We start from the raw sequence: 19,072 nt of genomic DNA on the forward strand, positions 1-19,072 counted from the left end.
TCTTTACTGTTGTTGTCATTATCGGTAGAATTTATTAAAATCTTTTACACAAAACCAAACCATGGACTTAAAATTCAACTTTGTCTACTACTCATCAGTCATGACTTTTGGTAGTACTATAATTGCTTTTATTTTTTTTTAGATTTATTGAATATCCCCAAATGTTAGGTATTAGTTCAGCAAACGCCTTGGTCACAAAAAACCACTAAACTTATATGGATTGTCACACGTTATCAATGAAACTTCAACACACAACAAATGTAACAGAAAACATTTTTATACACAAGGAGGCAAGCTTAAAAATATTGAGGGTGTGGTCATAACTCGACGACTTACCAGTTATTCAGTCATATTCAGGAAAAAAAAAGCAATCTCTATATGGCATGATACAAAAACTCCACACGTAAACATCTAAGGTAAACATAAAGTTTTAGTTATTAGTTTGAAAGGAAAACTTCCCTTAAGCCAAAACAGAAAACATTTTGCATGCTGATTCTGCAATCTGAGCTACATGTCAAGAAAATAAAACAAAATAGAAATAAAAGTTTAAAGTAATCGGAAAGCCGAAACTGTTCACAAAAGAGATTTCAATACATTTTCGTTAAATAGCAAAGTATAAGAGGAGAAAACGTAAATAAAAAACTATGTTGGGGATACTTGTCTTAAACTGAATGTTGGGATTCCGATTTAGAAAAGTATTTTTAAAATTTAAGTTATTTACGGGATAATTCTGCTACTTTTGATATATCTTAATGCTACCTTGACCTATTTTCATGACCGAAAAAGGAATTGAAATGAGAAAGGGCTAGATATAACTTGTAGTACATTCTACCTAGTATTTCAAATTTTTACAGACTAAAGTATTGTACAAAACTTATTACTTGGGCCCCATTGAAAGGGATGTTTACTTCAAGTTTCTGTCCACGTTCTTTTCGGTTAAGTTGCCTGAAATGTTTTCAGTTATCATGGTAGCTCGGTGGTTTTGCCTCGGTTGGTGGTCCGGAGTTCCAGTCTCAGCCATAATGAGATAGTCCACATTGGCAAACAGCACCCTTACTTTCCCTGAGATTGGAGGAAGGGTGATTCGAATTTCGAGAGCACCACTATACCAGGGTTGTCTTCAGCAGCTGCTCATCCCGGTCAATTTTTGAAATTGTTGACATATTGCAGACTGTTCTGATGTGAAAATTATTGCATTAATGTATGGTAAAGAAAACTGGATCATTCTGCTTAGTATCTCGGCAAACCATAAACAAGAAGAAATTTTGTTGTCAGACGTCTCATTTTCTGTCTAGCCATGCAACAGAAACATTACATACTAGTGTAAGCAGTTAACAGGTTTTTCGAGACTGGGCAAGCATTATCAAAAGGAAAGCTTGACAGTTAACTTTTCCCAAATTCGTCTGAACCAGGTGGTGGAGTGCTATTTAACAATCCATCTTTGAGTTTCAGAAGATGCACAAAATAATTTGTTCACAGTCATTATTTTTTAATTATTATTATTCACAGTGGATGAAAAGGTAGAAAACTATAGACGAAAAATTATACAGGAAATGAATGCATGAGGGAAGGATCTTGAGATCTACATAATCTAGAGGTAAAAAAGCCAGCAATTCAAGACTCGCTTTGACAAACCTAGATTGCCATTGAAAAGGTATTAAATATTAAAACCTTTCCAATTCACGAAAAAAATATCATGAAGCTGGTCTACCTATACATTAGTTAGGTCAGATTGGTTGTGCCGCTACTAAGGGTTCTTCCTTCTTATCAGACTCTCAATGATCTACTGACGTCACCTATGGCTTTCCAGTTCTAATATACCGCCCTCTTTCAACATGAAGACTCACCACTTTGATTGTAGTATTAGATTCTACAATGACCTGCTCTTTTATCTTCAATCGATACATTGGGTTAGCATGGACACTTGTCCATCCATCAATAACCCACAATTAAGTTAAGAACCAAAATGAAAATGAAACTAAATATATACTATACAGTGTATTTACACAAGTATAAAGTTCAGTAAATAGTACTACACAGGATTATTAAAAAATAACAAAATAGTATTCTAGCAATGTATAGTTCTACAAAACCTATGCCTACACACACAAAACAACAGCATATTAGTTGTGTGTGTACTGACTATATTAAGACTTCTAATCACCTACAACTTTTAATATATAATAATATATAATTATTATATTATAATATATATTATATAATTATAATATTATATATTATCATATATAATATAATATAATATATTATATAATATATATACCAAGGTACCAGATGAACCTTCATATTCACAACTGCATTCAAAGTTACATGGTCACTGTATCTTATTACTTCCCTTATATTTGTATTTAAAAATTATACTAATAACTGTACTTTTTTTGGACCAGCAGAATAAAAGCAAAGTATTTATGATTGGTTTCATTTTTTGGTGGCATATCCATAGACTTGTATTTGCAGGAGACTGGGTAAGGGTGTTATACAAGTGTATACTGAAGGGGCAACACCTCAAAAGTCACCAACAAAACATCGCAAATGACCTCATTAAAAGTTATAAACAGTGACATAAATAAAACCAAAGAAACTAGATAGAAACAACTTTCCCTCTTCTGTCATTGGGCCAGTGACAAGGAGAAAATTTGGAGATACATGAGTAGGAATCAATTCGACATTAAAAATGGTCCATGAAAGAGCAACTTCTGATGTAAGCCAACAGTCAGACATTACGGCACATAAATAATAACTTGGATATACATTGACAATGTCTTCATTAGTGCTGGATTTTTGCCAATTTTACAATGTACAGTGCATGGCTTACAACACATTAATTTAAAATACAATACATTATACTACAATAAATGATTTACACATTGAGCTTATCCCATAAAATTCCATCCCAAGCCATAATGAGTTAACACTTAAATGCCATAGCTTGCATATGAAGTTTTCCTTTCAGAAAGAAGCTGTTTGAGAGAGAGAGAGAGAGAGAGAGAGAGAGAGAGAGAGAGAGAGAGAGAGAGAGAGAGAGAGAGAGAGAGAGAGAGAGAGAGAGTTGTAACAATAAAATTCAGTAAATGTATTCATATTACAGACCATACTTATGTTTAATTTACAGGCATTATGGCACGTGAAATAATCAACTACAACACACAAGTTCAAAAGTTACCAAAATTTGGACCAAAATAGCAAACCATAAGCAATTATATATATGTTGTAAAATACATATATGTATAAGAAAGCCTGAAATTAGAGCTCGATGACAGGCAAAAGTTAGTACCTAGTTAGTTGGGCTTAGCGACATGTTGAAGTTAACTTTTGTAAGTGAATATACGGTTAAAATTAACTTGAGCGGTTTACAGCTACCCCAAAAGCTGCAAAGGGTTAAGCTCTTAAATTACTGTACTTCATGGATTAAAACTTTCTGAAAACAATAAATTTTAATTGTGTTGACGATTCTAAAGAAATTTTGTTTTAATAAACTGTGTCAAAGACAGTGGCCATTCGTTGTTATTCGGTATTAGGACAGTTACATAAAATATGCTGTGCATTTTCTACATTAAGGGACTACATCATGGGGAATGACTACCAAATAATTATGCGACTTCGTTCAACTTTCCATTCATATACTTAGGAAAACCACATTTTGCACTGTTCAATTAACTCTTGCCTTTCATACCTGTAGACCTCAATCACAAAGTATGTCTTTTGTTTGTTTTTCTTTTTACAATGGATTCTAGCCATGCCACTACCATGTTTGGTTATTTCAATGTCAGGCGTCATCATAACTTCGCAGCTTTGGGCAATATCTCTGCCTTTTTACTTATTTTAAGCTTAACACAAATACAGCACACTAGAATTTTGTTATCCAGTTTCATCACTAATTTTGCTTACCATTGGTTGATTAAACACCAGTACTACTGTAGTTATATTTTCTCTATGTTTTCTTATCACACAGCTATTTTTTTTCATCAGTACAAAATGTTACCTCTAGGTTCTATTTGCTTTTACAATGCCATCACTATTTAATGCAGCTCCAATATTTCAAGCTAACTTGGCCCTGCTTTCATATTACGTCAGTGTAAAAAAAGATCTATCAATGAGTGTTCAGGAAAGTTCTCAAACAAGTAAAATGTTAACAAGCTACCTGGTTCATCTACCCGATCCTCTTAAATTTTCTATCTTTTCCTGTACCTTTATTGCTTCTTTAGTTATTTTAAATGCATACATAAGAACAAATACAGCTTGAGGCCCATACTTTCTGGAGCAATAATAGTTTCTAAATATTAATTCTATATAAGGAAAAGTTAGTTCTGATAGTACTATGTATTTTAGGTGAAAAACACTACAACCATTAAAAATTACAAAAGGAAAGTAACATGTATTGTATTGTTTCATATGAACTCATCAACCAATGCTGCATTTGAACTACTGTAACCAAACAAATTAGTACTGGAAATTTCATCCAATGGGTTCAGACAGAATTTATCAGACTGGCAAAATCAACAAATTTTATAGTGAACTAAATCTGGATAATTTAATATGTGCTGTGCATAAACAACACAAAAAAATTACACATTTTGGAGGCAAATTAATCAGTAGTTTTACTTATTGCTTTTACTTTCTTGCTCATAGTTACCCTATTTTGGCTCTTTAATATTTTTCCTATTTATAGCATGACAACTGATTAAGAAGTATACATTTAGTTGTACAATAAAAAATTGCACCCACATGACTGACCTTCATCCAAGACAAAACATACCTGTAGACTTTTAAACATATTACAACACATCAGCAACTTTTAAAAAATTTCTGTCATTTTACTCGAAATGTACAAGAAAAAGAGGTACATTAATGATTGACAGCATCATTAAAAACAAAACAGGCAATTCCCTCAAATGCACCTTCAATGCGCTTTGAAAAACAGTAACTCTTGATACCTAAGCAACAAGTGTTCTACTACAAATCAATCCCATTTTCATGTTTAAATATCTTAAGGCCACTACAATATCATACGTAATGCTAAAATAATACTTATGTCATATATGTATGTATATAGAATCAAAAATTATATCCAGATAAAATAGGCACCATGAAAGACCACAAACAGCTTCCTATATACTGTTATAAGGACAAATATACGTACTGTAATGGGAAAATGGAGGAATATTATTGGTGAACTCATGAGCAACACTGCCCAAAATGTGGACACTACATTAACTATTGTATGCAAGGACTTACTGTACCATAAACATCGTACAAAATTTCATAACTTACATAAATCGTTAGTTGCTACACAACAGGTAACTCGTCAACATATGTTTTATTGTTATCTCACAGAATAAAGTATAAGAATAGCTTACATATGATTAATTAAGTAAATTTTGACTTAATCTATAACTATTTTTCTGGAAGGTGAGTCAATGGTTTCATCTTGAAGCTAATATTGTGGAGTCCAAATGAAACAATTTGGAATGATTCATTATCCACTCTGAGTTATATTCTTTTTCTCTATTCTGATTTGACTTATGATTGTACCATATATTTACAACTAGTGAAAAACACTCCAAAAACATTACTAATGTTCCTGATTATAAAGATACATTATTATTATTATGAAAACCAATGCATGCAATAATCCAACTTGCCATTTTAAACATCATGGAAAAGGTACAGCAATCCACTACGATGTCAAGAGATGATTTTGAAGAAAGTACTCAACAATACATATCATATTTGCTGAACTAAGCCTGCATGAAGCAAAAGATTGTAAATACCACCTACTGGTCCCCATGGTTCCTCCCCAAGATGCTGTAACACATGATCATTATCTTTCTGCAACAGAGATGAAACACGATCAACGCATTCCATATTTACCAAAATATCTTTTGTATCTTCAATATTATTGCTACTTGAACTTCTAATCCTTAACTTACTTACAGTTCCTAAGCTACTGCTGCTTGTACTAGCTATTGACCTAGAATGATTGGTTTTGACAAACACAAGCTCCTCTGAACTACCTGCCTCGTCACCAAACTCTGAAGATTCATCACTTTCTCCACAGAAATAATCTTTCCCAATCACACTGAAGAGGCCTGAAATATCAAGACCACCGTGGCAATCAACTATAAGTGATGAATTAGCTCCCAAGCTTCTAGAGGAGGGGATATATTCTTGAATAATCCAAGTATGACCACAAACCTGTGGTAAAGTGCACCGCTTGCTTGGGTTAGCGTCCAACATTGATCGAAGTAAACCCACAGCTTCTCTGGTTAAAGAATCTAGAGCTTCCTCATGTTGGAGCTGCAAACCAAACACAGCAGTGGTACCTCTTTTGCCATTGCGTAAGTATTCCATAAAAGGAATTTCCCCAATTAAAGCATAGTACAGTGAAGCACCTAAGCTAAATACATCAACTTCAGGGCCATAAACATGAGCAGATGATGTAAGTTCAGGGGCCATGTATACTACAGTCCCTGCACGAGTGCAAGACGTATTAAGAGGAGACAAGGGATCCCAAAGGGCTGCTAGACCCAAGTCAATTAACTTAGCAATTGGCATTTCACCATTATGTGAAGGAATTATCATAATATTTTCTGGCTTAACATCTCGATGCAATATGCCTTCACAATGCAAGTGATGCAGACCAGCTGCAACTTGCTTAAAGATACATGCAGCTTCAGGCTCAGCTAAGCCTGCACCTTTTTCCTCATAGTCTTGAGACACCATAGATGCCAAGGTTATCTCTCCCAAATATTCAAGGCATAAATATAATTCACTAGGCTTGCGTACTACTTCAAGCAAGGCTACAACAGAAGGGTGTGATATTCGGGCTAGTAACTCTGCTTCATTTTCAAGGGCTGCTCGCCACTGAGTTTCATCAGCATGCTGACAGTCAACATGTTTACCAGAAGCTCCCCCACAGGTGTCTCCTCCCACAGCCCAAGGCTGATGCTTTACAGCAACATAATGACCTACAACTCTGTGAGTAGCTTGAGACACCCAACCAAACTTCCCACGGCCTAACACCATTCCAAAGTGATAGTAACCAATCAACACCATTGTAGCCAATTGCAACAAACAGATTTAAAATATAAAAATCCAAACCTACTATATCCCTTTCTGTATCCAGAGGGCAAAGTCCAATTCCAGATTGGCCCTAGCAAAGATGATTTCATACAATATAGTAACAGCTCAAGAAATCAAAACATGGTAGGTATACACATAGCAATACTTACCAACAACTAACACTTGCATGTAGAAAAACAAGTTAATGCTTGCAAGTTACTAATAAGAATGCATGTAATTCTCACTTTGATCTTAAATTTTAGAATTACAATTTAAAAGTATCTTGCCGTGTATGCTAATATTTCACACTTATGATGCCATTTTTATGCTTTGAATCAAAAATATTTTTCTTCTCCACCATGAACAGACTAGTTACCTATGATTTCAGACTGAATTTTCCAAAAATACTTTAATTTCCTGCTTAGCCTAAATTTTGATAATTTTTTAGTATCTAAATTCCTGCTGGTATGAAAAATGACAGCAACATGATTTGAAAATTGCAATGACCACAGATATGCAATATCTTGAAACGTGAAATTAAAACAGAATGATTAAAGCTAAAATGAGATCTGAACCTAAGGAATTAAATATTCTTATCCACTTATGCTTCAGTCAAGCACACTTCACATAACGGAAAACATTCACTCATCAGCTTTCTAAATGGTATACAAAACCTCTCATACTACAGTACTGCCACTGTCACACAAAAAGAGGCAAGCACTCAAAGACAACACCACCCAAGTTTAAAACAAAGCTATAAATACAGAGTAGTAGCAGCAGACACTACAATAAACAGGTACAAAGAATCACTATTCCTGTGTGAAATGGTTAACGCTCAAGAGGGTTTCGTCCCATAGAAAAGATCACAGACTGCAACAGGTGTAATGTACTTTTAGTGGCAAAGGTTAGGTAGGATTGCCATCCCACCTAAGGCAGGATATTCATATCCCAGTCGACGCACATGATGACCCTTTTCAATCTTCTTCTAAGGAAAAATGATGAACATGGTTCCTGAAATACAAAAAAAAAATATATATGACACAAATTAGATATAACTAACTCACCCTAGCTGTGCTACTCATTTAAATTCAGACAAGATTTCATGAACTAACACTTATTGGTAACTAAATTGTCTTAAATAATTAACGTTCTTACAAGCAAAAATGTGACATATTAGCATATTTCTGAAGTAAAAATGATATTGTTATAATACAATAAAGTTTCATACATACTTACCTGGCAGATATATACATAGCTAAGACTCCGTCGTCCCCGACAGAAATTCAAATTTCGCGCCACTCGCTACAGGTAGGTCAGGTGATCTACCGGCCTGCCCTGGGCGGCAGGACTAGGAACCATTCCCGTTTTCTACTCATATATTTTTCTCTTTCCCCCTGTCTCCTTGCGGGTAGGCTGGGTGGGCCCTAATCGTATATATCTGCCAGGTAAGTATGTAGAAACTTTATTTGTATTATAACAATATCATTTTCATACAATCAACTTACCTGTCAGATATTATACATAGCTGTTGGCACCCTTCGGTGGAGGGTAAGAGACAGCTACTTCTGGAATAGACAGGTAAAACAACATATGTTGTAGGTATAAATAAAAAACCTGGTTCCTACCTGATAGGTGGTAGACTTTGTGGGTGTTTGCCCCCGTAGTCTGCATCACCCTCAAGAAACTTTAGCGAGATATGTGATCTATGGCCAAGAATTCTTGTGGGTCTGCCGAAGGGGTCTTACCCACTTACTCGGCAGAGCCTGAAAGGACTTTGTCAATGGGTGCTGATCCACTTATATGACAACACACCTTATTAAGGAGCACACCAACCAATCCCGACCACCTGATCCTAACCACCTTGTTAGTATTAAAAATTGCTCCGAGTTATCCCCAAACTCTTCACAACAACCGTAACTCAAACCAAATTGCACACGCACACAATAATTTTTTCAAAAAAAAAAAAAAAAAAAAAAAAAAAAAAAAAAAAAAAAACAAAAAAAAAAAAAAAAAAAAAAAAAAAAAAAAAAAAAAAAAAAAAAAAAATTTATATGATACTCATCTAATAAAAGATATCACAAGAGTTCCTTACTGAACGGAAGTGACTGGCCGCCTGTGCGGCATCTGCACTTGTTCAGCAGAAAGTCTAGAACATATCTATTAGACTTATGTAGTAATTAAAGATTGGTGTTAGCTCCTGTACCCAGGATTGTGCCCGCAGACACAAAAGGACCTAAAGAAAAACATTTTTCATAGGTCACACGAACGTCCTTCAAATAGTGAGAAGCAAACACAGAATTACATCTCCAATATGACAATTTGTCGAAAATTGCATTTTTCCTAACTATACAAACTGAGGTCCTTTAACAATAGGAAGGTAACTAGCGGCAGCTGGGACGGTCGTAAGCTTCGAACAAGGGGCGAGAACGGTAGTTAAATGCTGTCCGATCGTCCGCGCGCGGCGCAGTGAAGAATCACTTTTGCTTTAGGCCCATGCAAAAAGTTGCAGAGTGAGGGGTGGTATGAGGTGGGACTATATGTAAAGGACCTCAGGTTTGTATAGTTAGGAAAAATGCAATTTTCGACAAATTGTCATTTGTTCCGATACGTAATACAAACCCTCGGTCCTTTAACAATAGGAAGACTCACTTCTTGGTGGGTGGAATCTGAGTCTTTTTGGTGAACAGACTGGTGTTCGTCCAACCTTGGAATGCCTCCCTGGTCGTAAGAGCAAGGGAGGGATCCAAACCTCGTCCGATTGATCGGGGTGTGCACCGCAGGATCAATGGTCAGACCTCTGAGCCAAGTACTAAGAGAGAAGGCAAGCGTATCTCTTCGTACCAGCATTGTAAGAACTTGTTCCTGTACAGGAGCCAACATAAAGTTATGGGTTTGTCTCAAGTAGGCATCCACTCCTTCCCCCTTGTTGGAGGGTTGGGGGAGTGGAGGATATTTGCTTCTATCCCTAACTAAAGGATAGATTGGGGTGGGGCTCGTCGAGTAGCTTACCTGCATCGGATTCCTTTCCAGCAGCATGGTGACGACCGTGACCCTCTGCCCACAGGTTTAGAGAGAGAGAAAGATGGAGAAGAGAAGCCAGTCGCACTCTCATTCAACCATTCATTCCTACAGTCACACCAGGAATCGATGCTGTTCTGCCTGCTCGGGTGTCTGGGTAAGCTTACACAACGTGTTGAGCAGCCACCACAGGTCCCAAGGAAAAAGTATCCAAGGACTTGTGGGCAATATCCCGAAGGTAGAAGGACGTGAAGGTAGTCTGGTTGGCCCAGACACCTGCCTTCAGGACCTGCGCCACGGAGAAGTTCTTACGGAACGCCAAAGAGGGTCCAATACCTCTGACTTCGTGGGCTCTCGGTCGGAGCGTACGGATGTCGTCACTACCCTCAGCCTCGTACGCTCTCCTGATCACCTCACGCAGCCATGGAAAGAAAAGCGGTTTTGTTTCTTCGGATAATTTCTTTCTTTGGTCACCCCAGTGCTAACGAAGAGGCGTCGACACTCAGGCCTGAGTGTTCGAGTTTTCTTCAGATAGCGCCGTAGCGCCCTCACAGGACAAAGCAGCATCTCATCCGTATCATTGTCGGTGAAATCCATTAGGGAGGGGATCGTGAAAGACTCGAACCTGTCGTCAGGGATCGACGGATTCTGAGTCTTAGCTACGAAATTCGGGACGAAATCGAGCGTCACAGATCCCCAGCCCCTGGAATGTTTAACATTGAAGGACAGACCATGAAGTTCCCCTACTCTCTTCGCCGATGCCAGGGCCAGCAAGAAGAGGGTCTTGAGGGTCAGATCCCTGTCTGACGACTCTAAGAGTGGCTCGAATGGTCTTCGAGTCAAACTCCTAAGGACGAGAGTCACATCCCACTCAGGGGGCCTGAGTTCCCTGGGTGGGCAAGACCTTTCGAAGCTCCTCATTAGCAAGGAGATCTCGAACGAGTTCGAGATGTCCAGTCCCCTCAGTTTTAGGACGACGCCAGGGCGGCTCTATATCTTTAACTGTGGGTACTGAGAGGAGCTTCTCTCGGCGAAGAAACACGAGGAAATCCGCTACCTGACGGAAGAGTGGCACTCTGAGGAGGAGATAGACCCCGTCTACGACACCAACCACAGAAGACGGCCCAGAAAAGCCTCTCGTTCGCAAGAGATGGTGGATAACAGCCAGCCGTGAAGTTGTAGGGACTGGACTGCTCGGTGGTACCGCTCTACGTGTGGCTGGGCTAGAAGGTTTGCCAGTGGGGCATCTCTCTCGGTTTCTTCCGCAAGAAGAGCCAGCAGGTCCGGATACCAAACGGCTTGAGGTCGTTTGGGAGCCACCAGGATCATCCTGAGATTGGGAGTGACCAGCGCTCGGCTGATCACTTTCCGAATCAGACAAAAGGGAGGAAAGGCGTAGACGAAGAGGTTGTCCCAGGGGTGTTGAAGAGCGTCCTCTGCAGCTGCCCATGGGTCCGGCACGGCTGAGCAAAAAACTTGAAGTTTTTTGTTGTGCCGTGGTGGCGAACAGGTCTATGACCGGACGCCCCCACAGGTTGAAGAGCCTTTCCGCCACTTCTGGGTGTAGGGACCACTCGGTCCCTATTACCTGATCCCGACGGCTGAGCTTGTCTGCTACTACATTCCTCTTGCCTGGAATGTAGCGTGCTGATACTACAGTTCCTTCTTGCCTGGAATGTAGCGTGTGAGCTCTATCGAGTGAGCCGTGGCCCACTCGTGCACCTGCACAGTCAACTGGTGTAGCGGGAGAGACACTAGGCCCCCCTGCTTGTTGACGTATGCCACTACTGTGGTGTTGTCGCACATCAACACCACCGAGTGTCCCATCAAGCGGTCTTGGAAACTCTTGGAGAGCGTAAAACGCCGCCTTGAGTTCTAGGACATTGATGTGAAGGTGCTTGTCGTGATGGTCCCACACACCTGCAGCCAGCAACTCCTCCAGGTGTGCGCCCCATCCCTCGGTCGATGCGTCTGAGAACAGCAGCATCTCGGGGGGGGGTGGAGTGCGTAGAGGCACCCCTCTTAAGAGGTTCCTGTCGTCGAGCCACCAGGCTAGGTCTGCCTCACCTTCTCCGTGATGGACCACGGGGAAGTAAGGTGGATCCTTTACCTGTGACCAACTCTCCCTTAGTCTCCACTGGAGAAACCGCAGGTGAAAACGTCCGTGAGGAACTAACTTCTCGAGTGACGACAGGTGGCCGATCACGACTTGCCATTGCTGAGCTGCCTGTTCCTGCCGAGACAGGAACCGGCCGGCTGCCTCCCTGAATTTGCTGATCCTCAAGTCTGCGGGGCGGACTTGAGCTGCTACCGTGTATCGATCAGCATACCCAGGTACTTCATCTTTCTGGCTTGGGTTCGAGATCGGACTTCTCGTAGTTTATCACGATCCCCAGATCGCGACAAAACTTTAGAAGTCGATCCCTGTCCTGCGGCAACTGCGAGCGGAGCTCGCCAGGACCAGCCAATCGTCGAGATACCTCAGAAGACGTATCCCGTGCGAATGGGCCAAGCAGACACCACGGTGAACACTCTCGTGAACACCTGTGGGGCGGTTGAGAGAACCGAAGCAAAGTGCCCTGAATTGGTACACCGTCCGTCGAAGATGAAGCGGGAGGTACTTTCTGGAGGACTGATGGATGGGTATTTGAAAATACGCATATTTCAGGTCCACTGAAAGCATGAAGTCGTTCTCCCTGATGGAGTCAGCACGGAACGTGCTGTCTCCATCTTGAACCGAGTCTGGCGAACAAATCGGTTCAGGGAGAGAGATCTATCACCGGGCGCCAGCCCCCCGATGCCTTTTCCACTAAGAAAAGGCGGCTGTAAAAGCCCGGTGACCGATCCACTACGACTTCTACAGCTCGTTTTGGTCAGCATGGTCTTGATCTCCTGCCGAAGAGCGTCGTCCTTTGAGGATCCCAGAACATATGTCTGAAGATGGACCGGGTTGGAGGTGAGGGGTGGCCGAGATTCGAAGGGTAGTAGATATCCCTCCCGAAGGACGTCTACTATCCAGGTCTCGGCACCGTAGCGCTGCCAAGTTGCCCAATGGCTCGCCAGGCACCCCCCCACTTCCGGCAGCTGGTGAGGGGGAACGCCGTCCCTAGCGTTTCCCACCTCGCTTCGACTTCTTCCCAGCACCTCCTCGGGAAAGGAGGGCTGGGAGGAGGGCTGGTTACGGCCTCCTTTACCAGAAGTTGAAGCAGGAAGAGTCTTTCCTCGGGGCTTCGATGGAGCAGCCGTCTTAGCAGCCGAGGGAAGCGCTAGCTAAACTCTTAGGCTTAGCCGCAGTTGTACGAGGTTGCCCAGAAACCTTCGTAACTGCCTGGTGAACCAGACGGTCACTGTCATCAGTGCGCCGTCTTTCCACCGCAGCGTCCACCATCTCTCCGGGAAGACCGAGCGGAGGAAACTCTCATTGGTCCGTTACGGAGTCCATTTACCGCCTCACGCCCGGCCCCCTTGGCTACTCGTGTAAGGACAGCGTCCCTACGACGGAGGAACCAAGTTGGCCCACAGGTTTGCCGTCTGATGGGCGAGGTAGGAGATGGCCCTACCTCCAGACTGGCACAGTCTCCTGAAGTCGGGGTCGTCTTCGAGGGCAGCGCCCCCGAGTCGGCCGCGACCTTGGATACTGTGAGGGACCACAGATCCAACAAGAGACTGCCTGGAAAGCCGCCATAGCGGTAGCTTCCAGGCCCAGTGCCTCCTGCTGCGAGAACCACAAGTTCTCCGACAGGAGCTGCTGCAGGGACACACCTGGAGTTAGCCTAGCTAGCTCCGGGTTAACCTGTTTGGGCGGTATTGGATCACTGATGGCACGTAGAACTTCCGCTGTCGCTGCAGAGGAGAGGAAGTAGCTTGGAAGACTGTCCTGACTTAAGTGAGTCCTCTCGTCCTGAGACGAAATTCTCCACCTGGTCAAGGACTGAGTCTGCAAGCTCAGATCGCGGCAGTCCCACCGTCAATTTGGGTTCCCTCTTCGGGCCCCAAAATGACTCGAGCCGGGACGTGGCTCAGATGGTGGTAGCGGCGATCCTTCCCCCAGGTCGTTGTGCTGACGAATCAGCGCAATAACCTGGGCAAAGTTCCTCTGGATCTCGGGAGTTACAGCGTCCTGAGGAGTAGGACCGTCCAGTCCCTCCAACAGGAGCAGCTCTCGAGACCCTCCTCCTTCAGAAGGAGGAACAGCAACAGACCCCTGACGGTCGCCTCCAACCACTTGCGCGTACGACCTGGCTGGTCCTAAGACCATGCCTGGTGCGTGCGGCATCGTGACGGGATCGTGAGCGGCGCACCTCTCACGATCACTCCTAGGTACCTCGCTCTTCCCGGTGTAGCCCGAGGAAGTTGAAGGTATAGGAGAGACAGACCTGACGCTCCCCCCCCGCTCGCTGGCAGGACCAGCGTACGTGGGGGGCTGCAGCCGATCACCAACCCGCGGTGGGGATCGATCTGCAGGCCTGGCCGTGCCGCTCACCTGTGGCGAGCGGCTCGACTGAGCACGTCGACCCCAGTCCCGTGCGGTCAGACGAGCTGCTGCTGGCCACCGTCTCCGTCCGGTCCCTGTGGGAGCGGCGGTCAGGTGATCTACAGAGCTCGCTTTCGCGGTGAGACCGTGAGCGTCCTCACGGCACGTCAAACCGCTGGTACCAGCCGAAGCTGGTGCGTTGGTCGAGGGGAACCTCTTCCCAGCCTCACCCGTGGCCGGTCAGAGACCGTCACGTCAACCCGAGGTACCGGCTGGTCGCTACGAGAGCGGCCGCTGGCCTGGCGAGAGTCACTTGCGCGACTCTCGACAGTCTTCTGCTCCGTGCCACTCGGTCATGACGGTGAGCAAGCTCAGGCGTCTTGACTTTAGCTGCACGGTCGCCCGAAGGAGACCGTACACTCGGACCTTCTCGCGAACGAGAAGTCGAGCCGGTACCTGGCTTAGCAGCAGTGCTACCAAGACCAGGCGCGGATGTACCAGCAGTAGCCAGCACATCCTTGGTCCCCGTCTTCTTCTTCTTCTCAGAAGAGGAGACGGGCCCTGTTCCCGAGGGAACAGGAGGACCAGCAGAAGCACCCCCCGTCACGCCAGAGCGAGACGGGCCCTTCGAAGGTCCGCAGGAGCCTTCTTAGGGGGGGAGGAGGCAGCCTTCTTCTTCTTCGGCTTGGAAGCCTTAGAAGTCGAAGGGGGAGAGGCGGCAACAGACGACGAAGAAGACGATGAAGACGACGACGACACCTTCCTCTTCTTCTTCCTCTTCTTCGTCAGCTCTCTCAGGACGGACGTCAGGTCTTCCATCCACGGAAAAGTCGGGCCAATTGCCGAAGCAACACGCCCCGACTGATCCTGTCCGGAAAGACCTGAGACCGGTGCAGCACTCATGACGAGACGCGACGTGGGCAGGGGCAGGCACGGCAGGAGCGGCAGGGACATCAACAGCAGGACCAGCACCATCAGGACCAGCAGCAGCAGGACCAGCACCAGCAGGACCAGCACCAGCAGGACCAGCACCAACAGGACCAGCACCAGCAGGACCAGCACCAGCACCAACAGGACCAGCACCAGCAGGACCAGCACCAGCAGCAACATCAGCATGAGCGTCCCGCACCGCGCGCTTCGTAGGAGCGGTGCGAGCGGCTGGGCCAGCAACACTCGCTGCAGGTACGGCAGGTACGGCAGCATAGTCCGGCGTCACAGACCTCTCCAATTCAGCCAAACTCATCATTGGGACGGGCAGCAGATCAGGACGAACTTTTGGGACAGCGAAAGTCGGGAGTGCGGTCAGCACATAGAAACCAGGTGGCGGCGGCACGCCCCTCTTAGGTACGGCAGCAATCGGCTTTTGGATTGATGCCGTTGGAGTCACCGACGCAATGTGTTGCGTGTAAACCACATGAGGAGGGGCGGCGTACGCTGGTGTGGACACAGTATTAGTCGTTGTTGTGACTACACCATGAGTTACAACTGCCGACCCCGCTAGACGTTGAATCAAGCCCTGGATACTGGGGGCGCCCTGCAGTCCCAACGACGCCCACACCTGTCCAAGGTCGTCACTCACAGAAGGCACACCTGAGGGAGGAACAGTCGGGTCAGTTAGAGGGGCACCCTCACGCTTGGGGGAGGACGAACCCCACCCAGAGCGGACGGAAGACCCCGAGTACAATTGAACATCCGGGTATCGGGCACCCTCCTCCACACTCGACGGATCGAGTGAGGAGAAGGACTCCGAAACCCCCCCCGCAGGGGAAGGCGCAAATCGTGGGGGCTGAGCTGGAGGTAGAAAGGATGACGAGGTATCCGTCACCAAAGGAGTCGCTGGAGAGCTTTCCGACGACTCCTTGGTCGACCTACGCCTCTTCCTACCCTCGTACAGCACCCACTGCGCCTCGGACCAATTCACACACACATTACATGGTTCGGCTCGGGAGCATTCTCGCCCCCGACACCGATAACATAATTCATGTGGATCAATGTCAGGATAAGAGCGGAATCCGCCGCATTTACGCCCCTCCAGCCCGGGACACACTCTACGGGCAGCTGGTGGGCGCGGCGAAAGCTCTTCTTGATCCATAATTAATTCAATTCACTTCACAATGAAAAATGAAAAAAGAGTACTTACAATTTCATTCAAGACCACAAACAAACCAGTCAGAAGAAATTGTAAACATCCAAAGCACACGACGAAATAGCGGGCAGAGCGATGACGAACACGTCCTGTCACACCACGGCCGAAAGCAAAAGTGATTCTTCACCGCCCGGGCGCGCGGCGCGCGCACGATCGGACAAGCAGTTAACTACCGTTCTCCCCTTGTTCGAAGCTTACGACCGTCCCAGCTGCCGCTAGTTACCTTCCTATTGTTAAAGGACCGAGGGTTTGTATTACGTATCGGAACAAATGTCGCTTCCAAGATATTCTTAAGTGACATATTTCTCTGAAAAGAGAGAGACGTAGCCACTGCTCTCACTTCATGAGCTCTTACTCTCAGGAGTTTGAAAGAATCATCCGTGCAAGCCTTATGAGCGTCTGTAATGACGTTCCTGACAAAAAAGGCTAAAGCATTCTTAGACATAGGTCTTGATGGATCCTTCACCGAGCACCAAAGACCTTGTCTAGAACCTCCCAACTGTTTCTTTTTCTGTATGTAAAACTTTAACGCCCTTACTGGGCAAAGAGACCTCTCCGGTTCCCTGCCGACGAGACCCGATAAGCCTTTTACTTCGAAGTTTCTCGGCCAGGGATTCGAAGGATTTTCATTCTTCGCCAAGAATAATTCTTTGAAGGAACAGATGGCTGAATCTAGATTGAAACCCACTTTATCACTAAGGGCGTGCAGCTCACTAACTCTTTTCGCCGTCGCCAGTGACAAAAGAAATAAAACATTTTCTCGTTATGTCACGAAACGAGGCCAAGTGCAGGGTTCAAATCTCTCTGATGACAAGAACTTAAGCACCACGTCTAGATTCCAGTTAGGGGGAGAAGTAATGTTAGACTTCTTGGTCTCAAAAGATCTAATCAGATCATGTAGATCTTTATCGTTTCCCAAATTTAGGCCTCTATTCCTAAAGACGGCCGATAGCATACTCCTATAGGCCTTTATCGTGGCTACGGAGAGACGCGATTCTTCTCTCAAAAATAACAGAAAATCAGCGATTTCTGTTACAGAGGTACTGGAGGAGGACAACTTCTTCGACTTACACCACCTTCTAAAAACTTCCCACTTCGATTGGTAAACACGGATAGTGGAAGTTCTCCGGGCTCTAGCGATCGAGCTTGCTGCTTTGCTAGAAAAGCCTCTCGCTCTGACAAGTCTTTCGATAGTCGAAAGGCAGTCAGAGCGAGAGCGGGGAGGTTTTGATGAAACCTCTCGAAGTGTGGTTGTCTGAGAAGATCCTTCCTTTGTGGAAGGGATCTGGGGAAGTCTACCATCCACTCCAGCACCTCTGGGAACCACTCTTGAGCTGGCCAAAAGGGGGCTATCAGGGTCATTCTTGTCCCCTTTGAAGTCACAAACTTCCTGAGCACTTGCCCCGGAATCTTGAATGGGGGAAATGCGTAAACGTCTACATGAGACCAATCTAGCAGGAAGGGCGTCTACTGTTAGAGCTCTGGGGTCCTTCTACTACTGAACAGAAGGACTTCCAGTCTTTTTGAGAGGAACGTGGCAAAGAGGTCGACATGAGGAGTCCCCCAAAGAGACCAGAGATTCCGGCAAACTTCTGAGTGGAGGGTCCATTCGGTATGAAGGACCTGGTTCCTCCTGCTCAGCCTGTCTGCTCTCACGTTCCTTATCCCTGAACAAACCTCGTCAACAGAGAGATGTTCCTTTGCGATGTCCACAACAGCAGGTCTCTCGCGAGCTCGTACAGGGCATACGAGTGAGTACCTCCTTGCTTTCGAATGTATGCAAGGGCGGTTGTATTGTCCGCATTCACTTGTACTATCTTGTTCCTCACCAAAGGTTTGAAGCTCTTTAGGGCTAGGTGTACGGCAAACAGATCTTTGCAGTTTATGTGCCAGGACACTTGAAGAGCATTCCAAGTGCCTGACACCTCTCTCTTTCCCAAGGTTGCTCCCCAACCTTTTTCCAATACAAGGTTTGGGTTCTGTGTTTCTAGGGAAGTACCCTTGTTTTCCTTCAGTGGGAGTAACCACCATTCTAAATGGCGTTTCATCAGAACTGGAATGGGAAAACTGTCCGAGAGAAGCCCTGTCTTCATGTTCCACGATCTTCTGAGGAAGAACTGAAGCGGACGGAGATGAAGTCTTCCTAGAGGAAAGAACTGTTCGAGCGAGGAAAGAGTCCCTAATAGGCTCAACCATTCCCTCGCCGAAGTACGTTCCTTCCTTAGGAAGAGAGAGACTTTTTCTAAACCTCTCGTTAGTCTCTCTTGAGAAGGAAATACTCGAAAACCCCGAGAATCCATCTGAATCCCCAGATAGACCAAGTTCTGGCTGGGGATCAGTTGGGACTTCTCGAG

The 19,072-nt window shown here is 44.7% G+C and overlaps 1 protein-coding gene across 1 annotated transcript in view; it reads right to left on the reverse strand.

The window, feature by feature from the left end:
- Positions 1 to 2,978: 2,978 nt before the first annotated feature.
- The window catches only part of LOC135208694 (probable myosin light chain kinase DDB_G0271550), a 34,219-nt gene continuing 18,125 nt past the window's right edge, over positions 2,979 to 19,072 (reverse strand). The window contains exon 2 of the mRNA XM_064241144.1: positions 2,979 to 8,091. Coding sequence (XP_064097214.1) covers positions 5,743 to 7,074 — 1,332 coding nt within the window. The 5' untranslated portion in view covers positions 7,075 to 8,091 and the 3' untranslated portion in view covers positions 2,979 to 5,742. The remainder of the gene's footprint in view (positions 8,092 to 19,072) is intronic.

Source organism: Macrobrachium nipponense, chromosome 35 (assembly GCF_015104395.2).
Source record: "Macrobrachium nipponense isolate FS-2020 chromosome 35, ASM1510439v2, whole genome shotgun sequence".
NCBI lineage: Eukaryota > Metazoa > Arthropoda > Malacostraca > Decapoda > Palaemonidae > Macrobrachium > Macrobrachium nipponense.